The sequence below is a fragment of the Solenopsis invicta genome, chromosome 3 (assembly GCF_016802725.1).
Source record: "Solenopsis invicta isolate M01_SB chromosome 3, UNIL_Sinv_3.0, whole genome shotgun sequence".
Taxonomy (NCBI): domain Eukaryota; kingdom Metazoa; phylum Arthropoda; class Insecta; order Hymenoptera; family Formicidae; genus Solenopsis; species Solenopsis invicta.
The window spans coordinates 28,965,760-28,977,783 of NC_052666.1; the positions used below are offsets into that span (position 1 = coordinate 28,965,760).

The window sequence follows — 12,024 nt, forward strand, 5'->3', positions numbered from 1 at the left end:
CGAGCGTTCTCTTCCTCCTTCTCCTCCTCCTCTTCCTTTTCCTCCACACATTTTTATCTGTTCCTTCTCAGAAAAGATTTCTAAAAATATTCTCGATGTACTAATCTTATTGCAATCTTGTGCAACATAGAAATGCAATAGTAAAAAAAAATCCTATCCTTTTCCTTCGAATTAAATAAGATTGACTTAAGTACCATTTTAAAACAAAAATAATACGTATAAATTAGAATTTACATATTCTTACAATTAAAATAAAAATTTGCTTGCTATTATAATGCACGATTATTTGACTACTACGAAATTCGGTAATAGTTACTAAACCTTTTTTGAGTACAATGATATTATTTCGTTGATCCAATAATATAATTATTTTCATATTTGTATTTTTAACAAAATCCTTCTTTAAATTTTTTTTCGGTGCAAATTTCCATTATCTAATTTTAATCTGTCTAGGCAAATTGATGGGACAGTACTAAAATGATTTTATTCGAAATATAAGAATTTCTTCATTTAAAAATTAGATATCCTGCTCCGAATTAATAATTATCTTTGTCCCTTAACATCAATCTTATTTTATACCCAGAGAAAAGTTTTTTCGAGTAAAAAAAAATTTGTTTGAATCAAAGGAATTTGTGTACTGCTATGATTAAAGAAAAGTTTCTTTGATTTGAAGAAATATTTTGGTTGTTCCTATCATTAGAAAAAAAAAAAAAAAATGGATGTGCAAATTTTTTAAGGAAAGAAATATATTTTTAAAACCAGAATAATTGAATTATTTTTTTACATTTTTGTCAGTACTTTCTTTGAATTAAAAAATTATTTATTTATAATAAATTAAATTAAACAATTTAAACAAATAACTTATTTACTTAAAAAAAATTTAATATGTCATTTCTTGAAATCAAATCAATTTTTATTTTCCTCAAGATTATTCTTACTTTAACTTAAAAAGAAGTTAAAGAAACGATTTCATTGATGTAAACATAATTATTCTCTAAGTGTATATAGAAGAGTAATAGCATTAAATTCAGAAATCTTTTCTGGGAACGTACTTCTTTTTTTTTCTCAATCACACACGCGGCACAATTTCGTAAAAGGAGCGATAAACTATCCACGAAAATATTCACAATCGCGGGGATAAACACGAGCTGTTGGTCGACATTAATAATGCGATGAATCGGAATTGCGGAATTGAGCTGTAATACGATATTTGTTAATTAACGATTACAGTAATACGCCTTCATCAAATATTCAAATTCGGAATGTAATGTAATTATAATTACATATTACTACGTCACTCCGTGTGCATCGCGTCGCACATAAATTACATCACTAGCGCACTTTGCTTTAAAGCAGGCAAATAATTACTGTCATTAATAACAATTAGCATCGTGCACAGAGTGATCAGACGTCCAGTATTTCGTTGTACGATATAAATTACAGTTTCATGCGATATATTGTGCATGTTCATACGATGCACGCGTTATTCGTACTATACATCATTTTCCGCCGAGAAATGCAATCCGTTCTACCGTGGCATAACCCCTATGCCCAAAATAATAACAAACTCGCGCAAAACTGCATCTAAATGAAAAGCAATCAAGCGAAATTAGAAAAAAAATCACGCGATCACGTGACCGCGAGAGAAAACGATTCTAACCTTTCGAAGACAGGAATAATTATACATTTCGATATCGCGATCACATGATCGCGACAGAAGGTACCGTTGACGTTCACTCACCCTGGAGATGCGCAGGGGTTGATGCGTGTCGTAACCACCGTGCATGCGGAAGCCCCAGGGGGATCCGCCGAAGAGGGTGACTTCCCTCGCGCTCATCCCGCGTCGGTGCCCCCGATGCTGGTCGTCGGCACGGAGCGCATCCGGTGCGGTTGTTCCCGCGTTGCGCGTAATTCGCGGCTACGTTCGCGGCACTCGGGACCGCATCGCGGGGCAAGACGGGAGTCCTTCTCGGCGACGACGCCGCGTTCACTCGCGGTTATCGCGCGCGTCACCGCGTTCTCGCGTGGGCCACGCGGGTGGCACGAGAAAACGGCACGGCACGTCGTCGACGACGGGTGTCGATTACGCCCTCCGCGACGCAAATTCGCGACGACAAATCGCACGCACACACGCACGCACGCGCGCGCGACCCACACTCGTCCGTGGCTCGCGTTGAACTGACGGCGCCGCGTCCTTCCTTCCTCCCCGACGATTACGCCCCCGCGCGCGTAGTAACCCGCGCGCGTACGCGCTCCCTCCCCCTCCCAACCCCCGCTTGCTCGCCCACCCACCTGGTCACGTTTCGTACTCCGCGAGGATGCGTGCCCGCCCTCCTCGGGGGGTGGCCGGGAGATATTCGGGGGTTTCTGGCGTCGCGCCCTTCCAGAACAGAATTTCCCTCATCCCGATGCCGCACGATTTTCTCAGAGTCGTTTAGCGACGTAAAATCATCTCCGCTTCATGCTTTCGCAGAATATTTTCTTTACGAAAGAAATCTCGACGCGCGACATTCCGTTAAAGTAATAGATGATTATTATCGAATTAATTCAGCTCGTCTTACATCCCGCGCGCGCTTTTGTCACGTTGCGAGCATTTCCACGCGCGATCAATGCCGTTTCCCTCTGCGATTAAAGAGAAAATTTGTTACGATCCTTCGACAATCTCCGCACGACTCGATTCGTTGTCGCGCAGACTGTACTTTCCCGGTACCCTAGAACATAAAATATATCGGTTAGATATATGTGTGGCCATAAAGATAAGAAACCGCTAACGTATCTTTTGGTTATGTACATATCAGTATTGAATTTCTGCAATAAGACTCTTGACTACAGAGTATTTAAAGACCGATATCCCTTTAGGGACGCGAAAATGGCTGAATTGGGATCGGGAGATAGATGTCCGCGAAGAGAGGAGAATCGAGAGATTACGACGGTCGAGATAAATTCGTGAGACTTCGACAAGCTTATACAAGTAGAAAGAGCAAGCAGCTTCGCGACGGTATCAAAATTGACGTCTACAATTCTAATTTCTTTTACCCATTCTCCTTCGACGTGAGACGCTGCTGCAGTTCGACGCGAGCCGACCGCCATTTTGTTAGGAAATTCGCGCTATTGTCGAATACGGGTCGATGTATCGATGCGAATATCGATTTTAATTCGCTTGCACGACGAACCTCAGCGAGATGGCGTAACGGTCCAATGAAGGAAGATATGGTAGCGTTGCACGTGGTTATGTGTACAACGCATCTGCGTACTTTGTGTTGACACGTTCCCGAAATTTGGCGAATGATAACTGGATCAAACTTTGGATCAAGCTTGAATTGTAATAGTTGATTGTCTCGCGATTATTACAATTGCTGAACGCCATGTCCACCAGCAACGCCGCTGATACGCGTAAAGGCTGTGCCGGCAATGACAGGAATCGCTACACCCATGGATCAAGACGGAGAGGTAGTTTATCGTCGCCTGTTAATTTTTAAGTAGGTAGACGGGATGGCCACAGTACCCCAGATAACGAAGAAATACAGGATTAGGAATCTTGTTCTGTTTCTGGAAAAGAAAAATAAAAAGTATTGTTCACTATTGTCAAAGTTCCTTTTTTTTTACATTTCTCTATTTTCAAAGGGTTTAATTAATGTAAATTTAAATATAACATAGTATACTAAATGAACAATATAGTAATAATATTTCTTTAATATGTTGTCAGCATTTCATCTACCTATTTACATGATTTTTAATAATATTGATTAGGCATATTAAGCATTTATTTTTACTGAAGGTAGCTACCAGCACAAATCTGGCGGAAGGGGCTTCAAACGCTCATTTGATCGGTCACCGCGAGAGAACGTAAAGAGAAATAAATTAGATGTCGGCAGTAGACTAAAAGAATCTGACATAGGAATTACAGAATACATCGACAAGCACCCTGGCTTTTCTGCCATCATCAAAGAAAGATACACCGATTTTCATGTCAATGAGATAGATCTTGAGGGACAAGTAACAAAACTGACTCATCAAAACATCCCACGTGATCCCTCTAATAATGAAAATCTTGAAGATTTGAAAACGTTGGTGTCGCCGGCGATATGGGACGAACTGCAAGTCTTGGGAAAAGAAAATCCTTCGAGTGTGGAAATTGATGTGACTAGTATTGATAAAGATGCACGTAGAACTATTCATATGATTGCGAAGAAATTAGCGAATGTTGTCAGCCAGACAGTAGACAAAGGCGACAAAAAGTTCCTCACAATTGTTCCGAATACTGAAAACGATAAAAATGGTAAGTTTATAAATTTTGCCATACAAAAAAAGATCTCTATATAATATTTGATTATTGTATCAGCTCACAAGATGCGCAAAGATAAGAGAATAGATTGGAGCAGATGCGGCGGGGATTACTGCCACTTTCTGCTGCACAAGGTAAACATGGACACAATGGGTGTTGTGAATCAGTTGGCAGCGAACTTGCGGTTACAGCCGAATAACTTTTGCTACGCCGGTACGAAAGACCGCCGAGCGTGGACAACTCAGTGGATGAGTTTGAGGAAGGTAGAGCCACAGAGCATATTGAGGGCAAGTAAAGGTATACGTGGTGCCTATGTAGGGAACTTTAAGTACGCTAAAGACAGCCTGAAATTAGGAATGCTGCGCGGCAATCAATTTAGGATCGCGCTGAGAAATGCTCGTGAGACAGACGAAAAAATCGAGCAAGCGATGACGTCGTTACGTGACAACGGCTTCATTAATTATTACGGTTTACAAAGATTTGGCTCCGTACCTACTATACCCACACATGAAATTGGGAAATGTCTACTTCAGGGTAATTATTATTTTTTTCCATTATATCTCTCAGCGTTTTTATTAATTTATAATATATTCATTATGCTATCTTTTATCGATTAGGTAAATGGCATGAGGCGATCGAATTAATTTTAAAACCACGACCAGAAAACGACAAGGAATTAGCAGAGGCTAGACAAATCTACGCGGAAACTAAGGACGCCCGTGCTGCCTATGCGAAGCTCAAGAGAATCGACACGATCGAGGCTAGACTTCTGAAAGGCCTCCAAACAATGGGTGACAAAAATCCTCAAGGCGTGCTCGACTCAGTCCCGCGAAACATTCGATTAATGTATATTCACGCTTATCAAAGTTTCGTGTGGAATCATGTCGTGTCGAAAAGAATAAAACAGTTCGGAACAGTTCCAGTCGTAGGCGATTTAGTTTATGACAAACAGAATCGCAAGGAAATTGTAAGTGACGAAACTACGGATTATCCTTTGAATGACAATGATGACATTAAAGATAAAACCGATACTGCTTTCGTCGAAGAAAAAGATATTGATCCAATGTCGAGTGAAGCGAGTAAAGAAAATTTGGAACAGAATGATTTTCCAACAGTGAAAATTCTTACAGAAGAGGATCTGTCAAATTATACCCTGGCTGATGTGATCATACCCCAGCCTGGATGGAAAGTTACATATCCAACGTATGCAAAGGCTTGGTTCGATAAATTTTTAGCAAAGGATGGATTAACTACCGATCTCAGGCAAAACAATAAGTGAGTTACTTGCAAACGTAACATTGCGATGAATTGTCATCTGTTATCTCTTTTTAGAAAATACAGCTTGAGTGGAGCCTATAGAAATATATTAGAAATTCCGACGAGTCTATCTTGGAGAATTATGCATTATGAAAATAAACATGACGATCTAATTTTATCAGATATTGACGAAATGAGGAAGTTCACATCCCCACAGGATAAGCCAGGTATAAATTAGTTACTGTTACACTTATTCGAGATATTTGTTTAAAAAATAATTCTCACTACACATTATTTTCAGATGGAAAGAACAAAGCGTTGATTATAGAAATGTGTTTAAAGCCTAGCAGTTATGCCACAATGGCCCTACGTGAAATTTTAAAGAACGATACTTCAGCGGAAACGCAGGCCGCTCTATCCGCTGCACAGGATGCAGAGAATACACAACTTGATACAAGCACTGTACATGAATGCAATAGCAAAAACCTGACGGAAAATGAGGAAAATAATATAAAGAAAAGTTCTGTCAAATGCCACGAAGATGTTGATGTAAAAACAGATGAAACAATGAAGATAAGTGATACAGAAGACATATCTCAGATATGTCAAAGTTCATTGTAAAATATCTTTCATAAATAGATTATTATCATATACAGTTTTTATTTGTTTAAAAAAAATGTTCAAAAATTGGCAGAAATAGACACAATCAATTTGTTAAAAAATATTTTTAATAGAGTAATTAATAAATGAAATATTTTTTAATAAATTGATTAATATTGATAATTTTATATTTTGTTAAAAGATATTTACTTATATCATTACAGACAAGCGGCCATTAAACCTGCCACATTCTCAAAGTCAATCTTTTCAGTAATATTTTTAGTTTTGATGTTCTCATCTTGATTTGCAACAAAGATGATCGATTTATTCTCTTCTTTCCAACCATATTTCTTGACCCAATGTTTCAATGTTGCATCTATAAAAATAAAAATAACTTGATAAATTTTGTACTTATACAATATCAAAAATACAAAGTTCATATATCATACCATCCACATCACCAAGCAATTGTGCCAAGAGTTGTCTGCTTATCGTTTGAAACGTAATCCCTACTACGTGACACACAAACTTTCTTATTGAATCCTGGAAACCTACGATCCTTTCACACAGCTCTGCCATGGATAACACTCTATCCCAAAAATGTTGGAAATCGCATCGTTCCAAAATATCTCCCAAATACATGATTTGATTAATTGGACTATCCGACATCTAGAGATCAACAAAACTGTATGTAGATACATTTTTATAAAAAAAAATTTGTTCTGTCACTTGGAATGAGACTTACAAGTTTCTCGCTGAGCAAGCACTTGCACAGTACAAAGTCAGTGTGTGGCAGGTTGGTCAACGCCTTGAGCAGTATCTGACACGCGATATCCATGTTGAATCGTGCTGGATTTAATTGGTAAAGTTTTAGCACAGCCAAATTTGCCTCCAAATCGTAAGCATTCTCTCTCGATTGTATCTCCACATACTTTTCTAAAGTCGTGAGGTTTTCCGGGTTGTACCTGGAAGCACATTTCATCGTGGTCAGTACAAGAAAAAAAAAGTAACGAGCTCAAAATCAAGAAAATATAACGAGAATCACGTTGACAAATTTTTAATTTCTCCTTCCTGTGCAGGTGTAACGCACACCTCAACGAGAAGCATGTGAACGTCAACGTGTGTCATCAGAAAATTTACTTAAATAAGCACAATAAATGCCGCATGTATAAAAAGCGACAAGTGTGATACCTTTCGATGCCTTTGAGCATCGCAGCTACAGTTTGACGCATCGCCTCAGCCATTTCTGATAGTGAAAAAGTCTTATAACACAAACCGTCAGCGTGATCAAAACTGTTTCGGACGACACAACCTCAAAAATGAGAGAGAACGTCCATAGACATTTAAATACATGTAGATAGAATATACGGTTACTCATTGACTGAGAAATTTCAGGAGTTACCAAAGTTGTCCTACTCGACAGCCAATCATGGGAGAGAGTGTCACGTGTGTGTCTCGCTCGTCGGAGCTACACGCGAACCGTACTGAACTGTCCTGACTGCACCCAACTCCGAAGCGAAATGACAACAAGCCAAACGAGAGGTTGAGTGACGGAACGCCGGAATTGTTAAACGAACGTTTTTTAAGCTTCCAGTTGTTTCAAGAACAAGTAGCGGCGTCCAACGAGCATGGCTAAGCATCATCCGGATTTGATCTTCTGTCGCAAACAACCGGGAGTCGGTAAGTTGAGGTTAAAACCTAACCTCCAATCCGTCAAAGCCAGAATTGTGTATTTTTCATAAATTTCAAGATTACGTCTGCATGAATTATTTACACATTGTTTACGCTATGTTTACACGAATCTTTTTTATAGACTATTGTCAAGCAACGTAAATGATTAGTAATTAAATAGCATAATACGGAAAATAATAAAATTATAAGACTGCTAACAGATCGCGTCGAATAAGCCTAATTTCGTCAAAATTGGATGTGAGGTGGGGTATTCTAAACCACTAAAATAAAAATAACATTAAAAATAAAAAAAGAATGTAATTTTCATTATTTCTTAAAACCTGATTCTTTGGTGATCAATAGATAACTAGTGGATTATTTATATCTATATAATCTATAGATAACATGTAAAACATAGCTTACATTGTACATGTATTATACATGTAGATTGATATTTTACATCTATATGCCTAATCCAAAAACTAACACTTTACACTAATTGCTTTTTTTCAGCTATCGGTCGGCTGTGCGAAAAATGCGACGGCAAATGCGTCATCTGCGACTCTTACGTGAGGCCGTGCACTTTGGTTAGAATATGTGACGAGTGCAATTATGGTTCTTATCAGGGACGTTGCGTGATATGCGGCGGTCCCGGCGTGTCCGACGCGTACTACTGTAAAGAATGCACGATACAAGAAAAAGATGTAAGAACATCATTTAACTGTTTCTAAATGAATGCCAATTATACAAACTAAATAATCTAAAAAATAAATTGTATTTTCAGAGAGATGGCTGTCCCAAGATAGTCAATTTGGGAAGCTCAAAGACGGATCTCTTCTATGAAAGGAAGAAATATGGATTTAAAAGAAGATAATTATATAGAACTTTTCTACATATAATGTTACAAGGGTGCCAGGTAATTTATTATTTTTATAACTGTAGGCATCATGATGGTGACACAATCTTGTTTTGTACAATATTACAGATAATTGTGGATTTCCTTAATTTTAAATTTTACGCAATGCTCTGTAAACTATGTAAACTCGAATATAAGTCGAGACAAAGTTATCCTAACAAAAACATTTTGTAAAAATAAACTTTCAATTTGTTACATGACACATTTTATGTACAAAATTTTTGCTCCGTGAATTATGCCTGAAAACATAATTTTTTCGAGATAGAAGTAAATTTTTACAAAGTAAACCTAGCAAAGCTGCAAATAAATGTTTATTGCATATCTGTTAAAAAAAATTAATTAAAGCAATAAACGTGTAAGATACATCCATATAAATATAAAATTGCAGCATATACATTATAATATAATAATATATAAATGTGTATCAAGAAATACCTTCCCTACTAAAAAAAATATATATCAAACTCATGTTAAAATTAGTAGTGGTTCTCCTGATTGCGGTAACTCCTTTGTTTCTTGTATTTCGACGACTTCCCGCTTTATAATATTTCCTTTTTCGTCTACTTCATCGATAGATAATAAAATATTAGATATCACAGGTATGGACTTGTCACCGCCATTCTCGGCCCTTTCCTCTTGTGAATCCTGTACAGCTTCCACTTCTTTTTCCGCGTTATCTTCAACAATCTGGAACAAACGTTGTAATATAATCTTTACATAATAAAGTAAAAATCTTACAAGGGAACTGTCACGTGTGTTCGGCGCCGATTTGATTCTCCTTGAAATATGTTGTTAAACACGAAAATCTAAGAGATCCGTATTTTTTTATATTGGCGGAATCTCATGTTTAGAGGATGAAACACCCTTTGGAAAAAAAAACTGGATTTCTCTTTTGAGGTGAATATCGTCGAAAGTAGAAGAGACAGAAAAAATTTTTTTAAACAAAAGTTGTACGGTTTAAAAAGTACTTTAAAGTTGTAGAGAAAAAAATTTTTTTTGTTTTGTTTAACAAAATACGCTACCCAACGTTTTTTCAAATTTTTTTCAGCCAAATTAAAGGTTATTTTTTTCAAATCCAATCACATATAATAAAATTTAAAAAATTTGAAAAAACTTTAGGTGGGGGTTTAAATCGTACAACTTTTGTTAAAAAATTTTTTTCTGTCTCTTTTACTTTCGACAATATTCGCCCCGAAAGAAAAATACCGTTTTTGTTTTTTCAAAGGGTGTTTCACCCCCTAAACATGAGATTCCGCCGATATAAAAAAATACGAGTCTCTTAAATTTTCGTGTTTAACAACATATTTCAAGGAGAATCAAATCGGCGCCAGACACCCGTGACAGTTCCCTTGTTAGATATTAAGATTACGATGAAACACTTACTTTTACTTTCGTCACTGAGGTAGCTTGACTTAGCTCTATTTTGTATGTCTTATCTGGCAAGTTCGCTTCTTCGACGGGCGACACGTTTTCTTCGTCCACAGCTTCATATCGGACCATCTGGAGCCTATAACACCCGTCTTCGTCTTGCGTATAGTGGAAACGTTTGTGTCCACTGGGCAATTGCAATTGATGGGCTTCTATAAGGTGTTTTGTCAGCCTGTAACTCTTCCGATATTTAATGGGGCATTCGTGGCAACAGTACCATCGCACCGCTAAACTGTGTACTCGTTCTACGTGCCTGTACGTGTAATATATTCAACAATCATCAAATAAAGAAGTCTTTACTAAATAAATCTTTACTAGATATCTTTATGATTACCTGTCCAAGGCGTAAGCGCCCTTACACGTATAAGGACAGCCCTCAAAATGACACGAAAAGTTCGGTCCATTAGTATGAACAGTCATGTGAGAATCGAGATCCTGTTGCGACTTGGCAGCGTGCGAGCACAACTGACATAGAAACGTCCTGGTCGATATGTGACGGTATCTAACGTGTTTCGCCAAACTCGCCGGCGACTCGCAGCTCATGTCGCACAGGGTGCATTTGTAATTGAACACATGGGCTCTCATGTGATCGCGCAAGATACTTTCGGTCGGATAAAACTTGTTGCAATGGGAACAACGGAATCCCTGCACTGTAAATTCACGACATGTTTTAAGGAAAAATGAGAAAGAGATATAAGAAATCTCGAATATACAACAAATTTATTACCCTCCAAGGGAATCTGTCGCTGGCAATGTATGTGGAATTTCGTCTTAGAAGCGAACGTGACACCACAGTTCGGGCAGGCGACTATTTTCTCTTTAGTATGACATCTTACGTGATCTCGCAGTTTGTACAAGCTGGGATATTTGCTATTACATCCAGTCCACTTGCACTCGACCCCGTCTTTGACTTTGTTACCACGCGGGCAGTCTTTCATATGTATGGAAACATGATACAAGTACATCTGATAATTTGTGAACAATTTCAAGCACTCCTCCCACCTGCATATATGTGGAGGTGGAGAATCTATGATGTTCTTCCACTCTGGGTCCCTGTGACATTTCTATAAAGATAATACAATTTTTAATCCCGTATTCAAGTCTCCATCGACTATCGACATCGCTACTTACTGGCAACTTGGTTCTTCCACGAACATTAGATCCGATACACTTCAGCTTGGTGTGATAGCTGTGATAATTGATATGCCGTATTATTTCGTCAGATGCATCACTGTTATATGGACAGTCTTTCCACTGACACACGTAAACCTCATTGTCGTCTTTCATGCTGATCTGTACGCTCGGTATGTGACTCGAAACGTGTCTTAAAAATTGATCCAAGTAATTGCTGCGAAATGTGCATGTCTTCCACTCACAGGCCAGGTTCAACACCTCATCCTTCAGCTGCGTTCCGACCTTACGTTTCTTTCCGCCGCATTCCGAGACGGAGTCGAATTCCGAATCCGTGTTGTACCAATCATCATACTCAAACTCCTCAAGCTTACGCTTGAGGCTCTGCTCCTCGGAATAGGAATGATCCTTCTGCGATTCAACCCATGTGCTGCATCTATCCTGCAGTACCTTGTTTGCCATCAGCATCTCTGGATCCGCCATTGTAACGCGAGGACAGCAAATCTGGCAAACCTCGTGTTGCGTCTCGCACCTGGAACAAGGTATTTCAGGTGGTGTCAGTCGAGAGCGCATATGCTTCAAGAGTAACGATTACAATTGTAAATTCATACCTTTAAACGTGCCACTGTAGAGCAACGTGAAATTTCCAACGTGAAATGGCAATCGTGTCGATCGACGAAAGGAATTTCACGGTTTCGAGACAGAATATGAGCTGAAACTACCGACTCCTGATCGG

The 12,024-nt window shown here is 38.4% G+C and overlaps 5 protein-coding genes across 5 annotated transcripts in view; 2 read left to right on the forward strand and 3 right to left on the reverse strand.

Moving 5' to 3' along the window:
- The window catches only part of LOC105199464, an 84,268-nt gene extending 82,108 nt beyond the window's left edge, over positions 1 to 2,160 (reverse strand). The window contains 1 exon segment of the mRNA XM_039446588.1: positions 1,742 to 2,160. Within this exon segment, the coding sequence (XP_039302522.1) occupies positions 1,742 to 1,837 (96 nt within the window). The 5' untranslated portion in view covers positions 1,838 to 2,160.
- Positions 2,161 to 2,328: 168 nt separating this feature from the next.
- On the forward strand, positions 2,329 to 6,198 carry LOC105199384 (pseudouridylate synthase 7 homolog). Its single transcript, XM_011166468.3, has 6 exons — positions 2,329 to 3,450; positions 3,779 to 4,279; positions 4,343 to 4,819; positions 4,903 to 5,560; positions 5,618 to 5,769; positions 5,844 to 6,198. Exons 1-6 carry the CDS (start codon positions 3,366 to 3,368, stop codon positions 6,161 to 6,163), a joined length of 2,193 nt encoding a protein of 730 aa, XP_011164770.2. The 5' UTR covers positions 2,329 to 3,365; the 3' UTR covers positions 6,164 to 6,198.
- LOC105199386 (eukaryotic translation initiation factor 3 subunit K) lies at positions 6,182 to 7,477 on the reverse strand. The gene is made up of 4 exons (XM_011166470.3): positions 7,334 to 7,477; positions 6,888 to 7,107; positions 6,592 to 6,811; positions 6,182 to 6,518 (listed from the first exon to the last, which is right to left on the reverse strand). Exons 1-4 carry the CDS (start codon positions 7,384 to 7,386, stop codon positions 6,361 to 6,363), a joined length of 651 nt encoding a protein of 216 aa, XP_011164772.1. The 5' UTR covers positions 7,387 to 7,477; the 3' UTR covers positions 6,182 to 6,360.
- A 125-nt stretch (positions 7,478 to 7,602) lies between these two features.
- On the forward strand, positions 7,603 to 8,929 carry LOC105199389 (PHD finger-like domain-containing protein 5A). The gene is made up of 3 exons (XM_011166474.3): positions 7,603 to 7,822; positions 8,327 to 8,517; positions 8,598 to 8,929. The coding sequence occupies exons 1-3, from the start codon at positions 7,771 to 7,773 to the stop codon at positions 8,685 to 8,687; spliced, it is 333 nt and encodes a 110-aa protein (XP_011164776.1). The 5' UTR covers positions 7,603 to 7,770; the 3' UTR covers positions 8,688 to 8,929.
- Positions 8,708 to 11,808, reverse strand: LOC105199388 (histone H4 transcription factor). Its single transcript, XM_011166472.3, has 5 exons — positions 11,289 to 11,808; positions 10,885 to 11,221; positions 10,492 to 10,807; positions 10,113 to 10,410; positions 8,708 to 9,416 (listed from the first exon to the last, which is right to left on the reverse strand). The coding sequence occupies exons 1-5, from the start codon at positions 11,769 to 11,771 to the stop codon at positions 9,195 to 9,197; spliced, it is 1,656 nt and encodes a 551-aa protein (XP_011164774.2). The 5' UTR covers positions 11,772 to 11,808; the 3' UTR covers positions 8,708 to 9,194.
- Positions 11,809 to 12,024: the final 216 nt, after the last annotated feature.

What these genes read in the sequence shown, in the direction of transcription:
- LOC105199384 (XM_011166468.3), top strand. Translation starts at nt 3,366, where the DNA reads ATGTCCACCAGCAACGCCGCTGATACGCGTAAAGGCTGTGCCGGCAAT. An exon ending in CCATGGATCAAGACGGAGAG is followed by an intron (nt 3,451 to 3,778) that starts GTAGTTTATCGT and finishes TTTTTACTGAAG; the next exon opens with GTAGCTACCAGCACAAATCT. An exon ending in TACTGAAAACGATAAAAATG is followed by an intron (nt 4,280 to 4,342) that starts GTAAGTTTATAA and finishes TTATTGTATCAG; the next exon opens with CTCACAAGATGCGCAAAGAT.
- LOC105199386 (XM_011166470.3), bottom strand. Translation starts at nt 7,386, where the DNA reads ATGGCTGAGGCGATGCGTCAAACTGTAGCTGCGATGCTCAAAGGCATC. An exon ending in ATGCTCAAAGGCATCGAAAG is followed by an intron (nt 7,108 to 7,333) that starts GTATCACACTTG and finishes ATGTGCTTCCAG; the next exon opens with GTACAACCCGGAAAACCTCA. An exon ending in ATTGCTTGGTGATGTGGATG is followed by an intron (nt 6,519 to 6,591) that starts GTATGATATATG and finishes TTATTTTTATAG; the next exon opens with ATGCAACATTGAAACATTGG.
- LOC105199389 (XM_011166474.3), top strand. Translation starts at nt 7,771, where the DNA reads ATGGCTAAGCATCATCCGGATTTGATCTTCTGTCGCAAACAACCGGGA. An exon ending in TCGCAAACAACCGGGAGTCG is followed by an intron (nt 7,823 to 8,326) that starts GTAAGTTGAGGT and finishes GCTTTTTTTCAG; the next exon opens with CTATCGGTCGGCTGTGCGAA. An exon ending in GCACGATACAAGAAAAAGAT is followed by an intron (nt 8,518 to 8,597) that starts GTAAGAACATCA and finishes TTGTATTTTCAG; the next exon opens with AGAGATGGCTGTCCCAAGAT.
- LOC105199388 (XM_011166472.3), bottom strand. Translation starts at nt 11,771, where the DNA reads ATGGCGGATCCAGAGATGCTGATGGCAAACAAGGTACTGCAGGATAGA. An exon ending in GGCGCTTACGCCTTGGACAG is followed by an intron (nt 10,411 to 10,491) that starts GTAATCATAAAG and finishes TTACACGTACAG; the next exon opens with GCACGTAGAACGAGTACACA. An exon ending in CCTCAGTGACGAAAGTAAAA is followed by an intron (nt 9,417 to 10,112) that starts GTAAGTGTTTCA and finishes CGTTTGTTCCAG; the next exon opens with ATTGTTGAAGATAACGCGGA.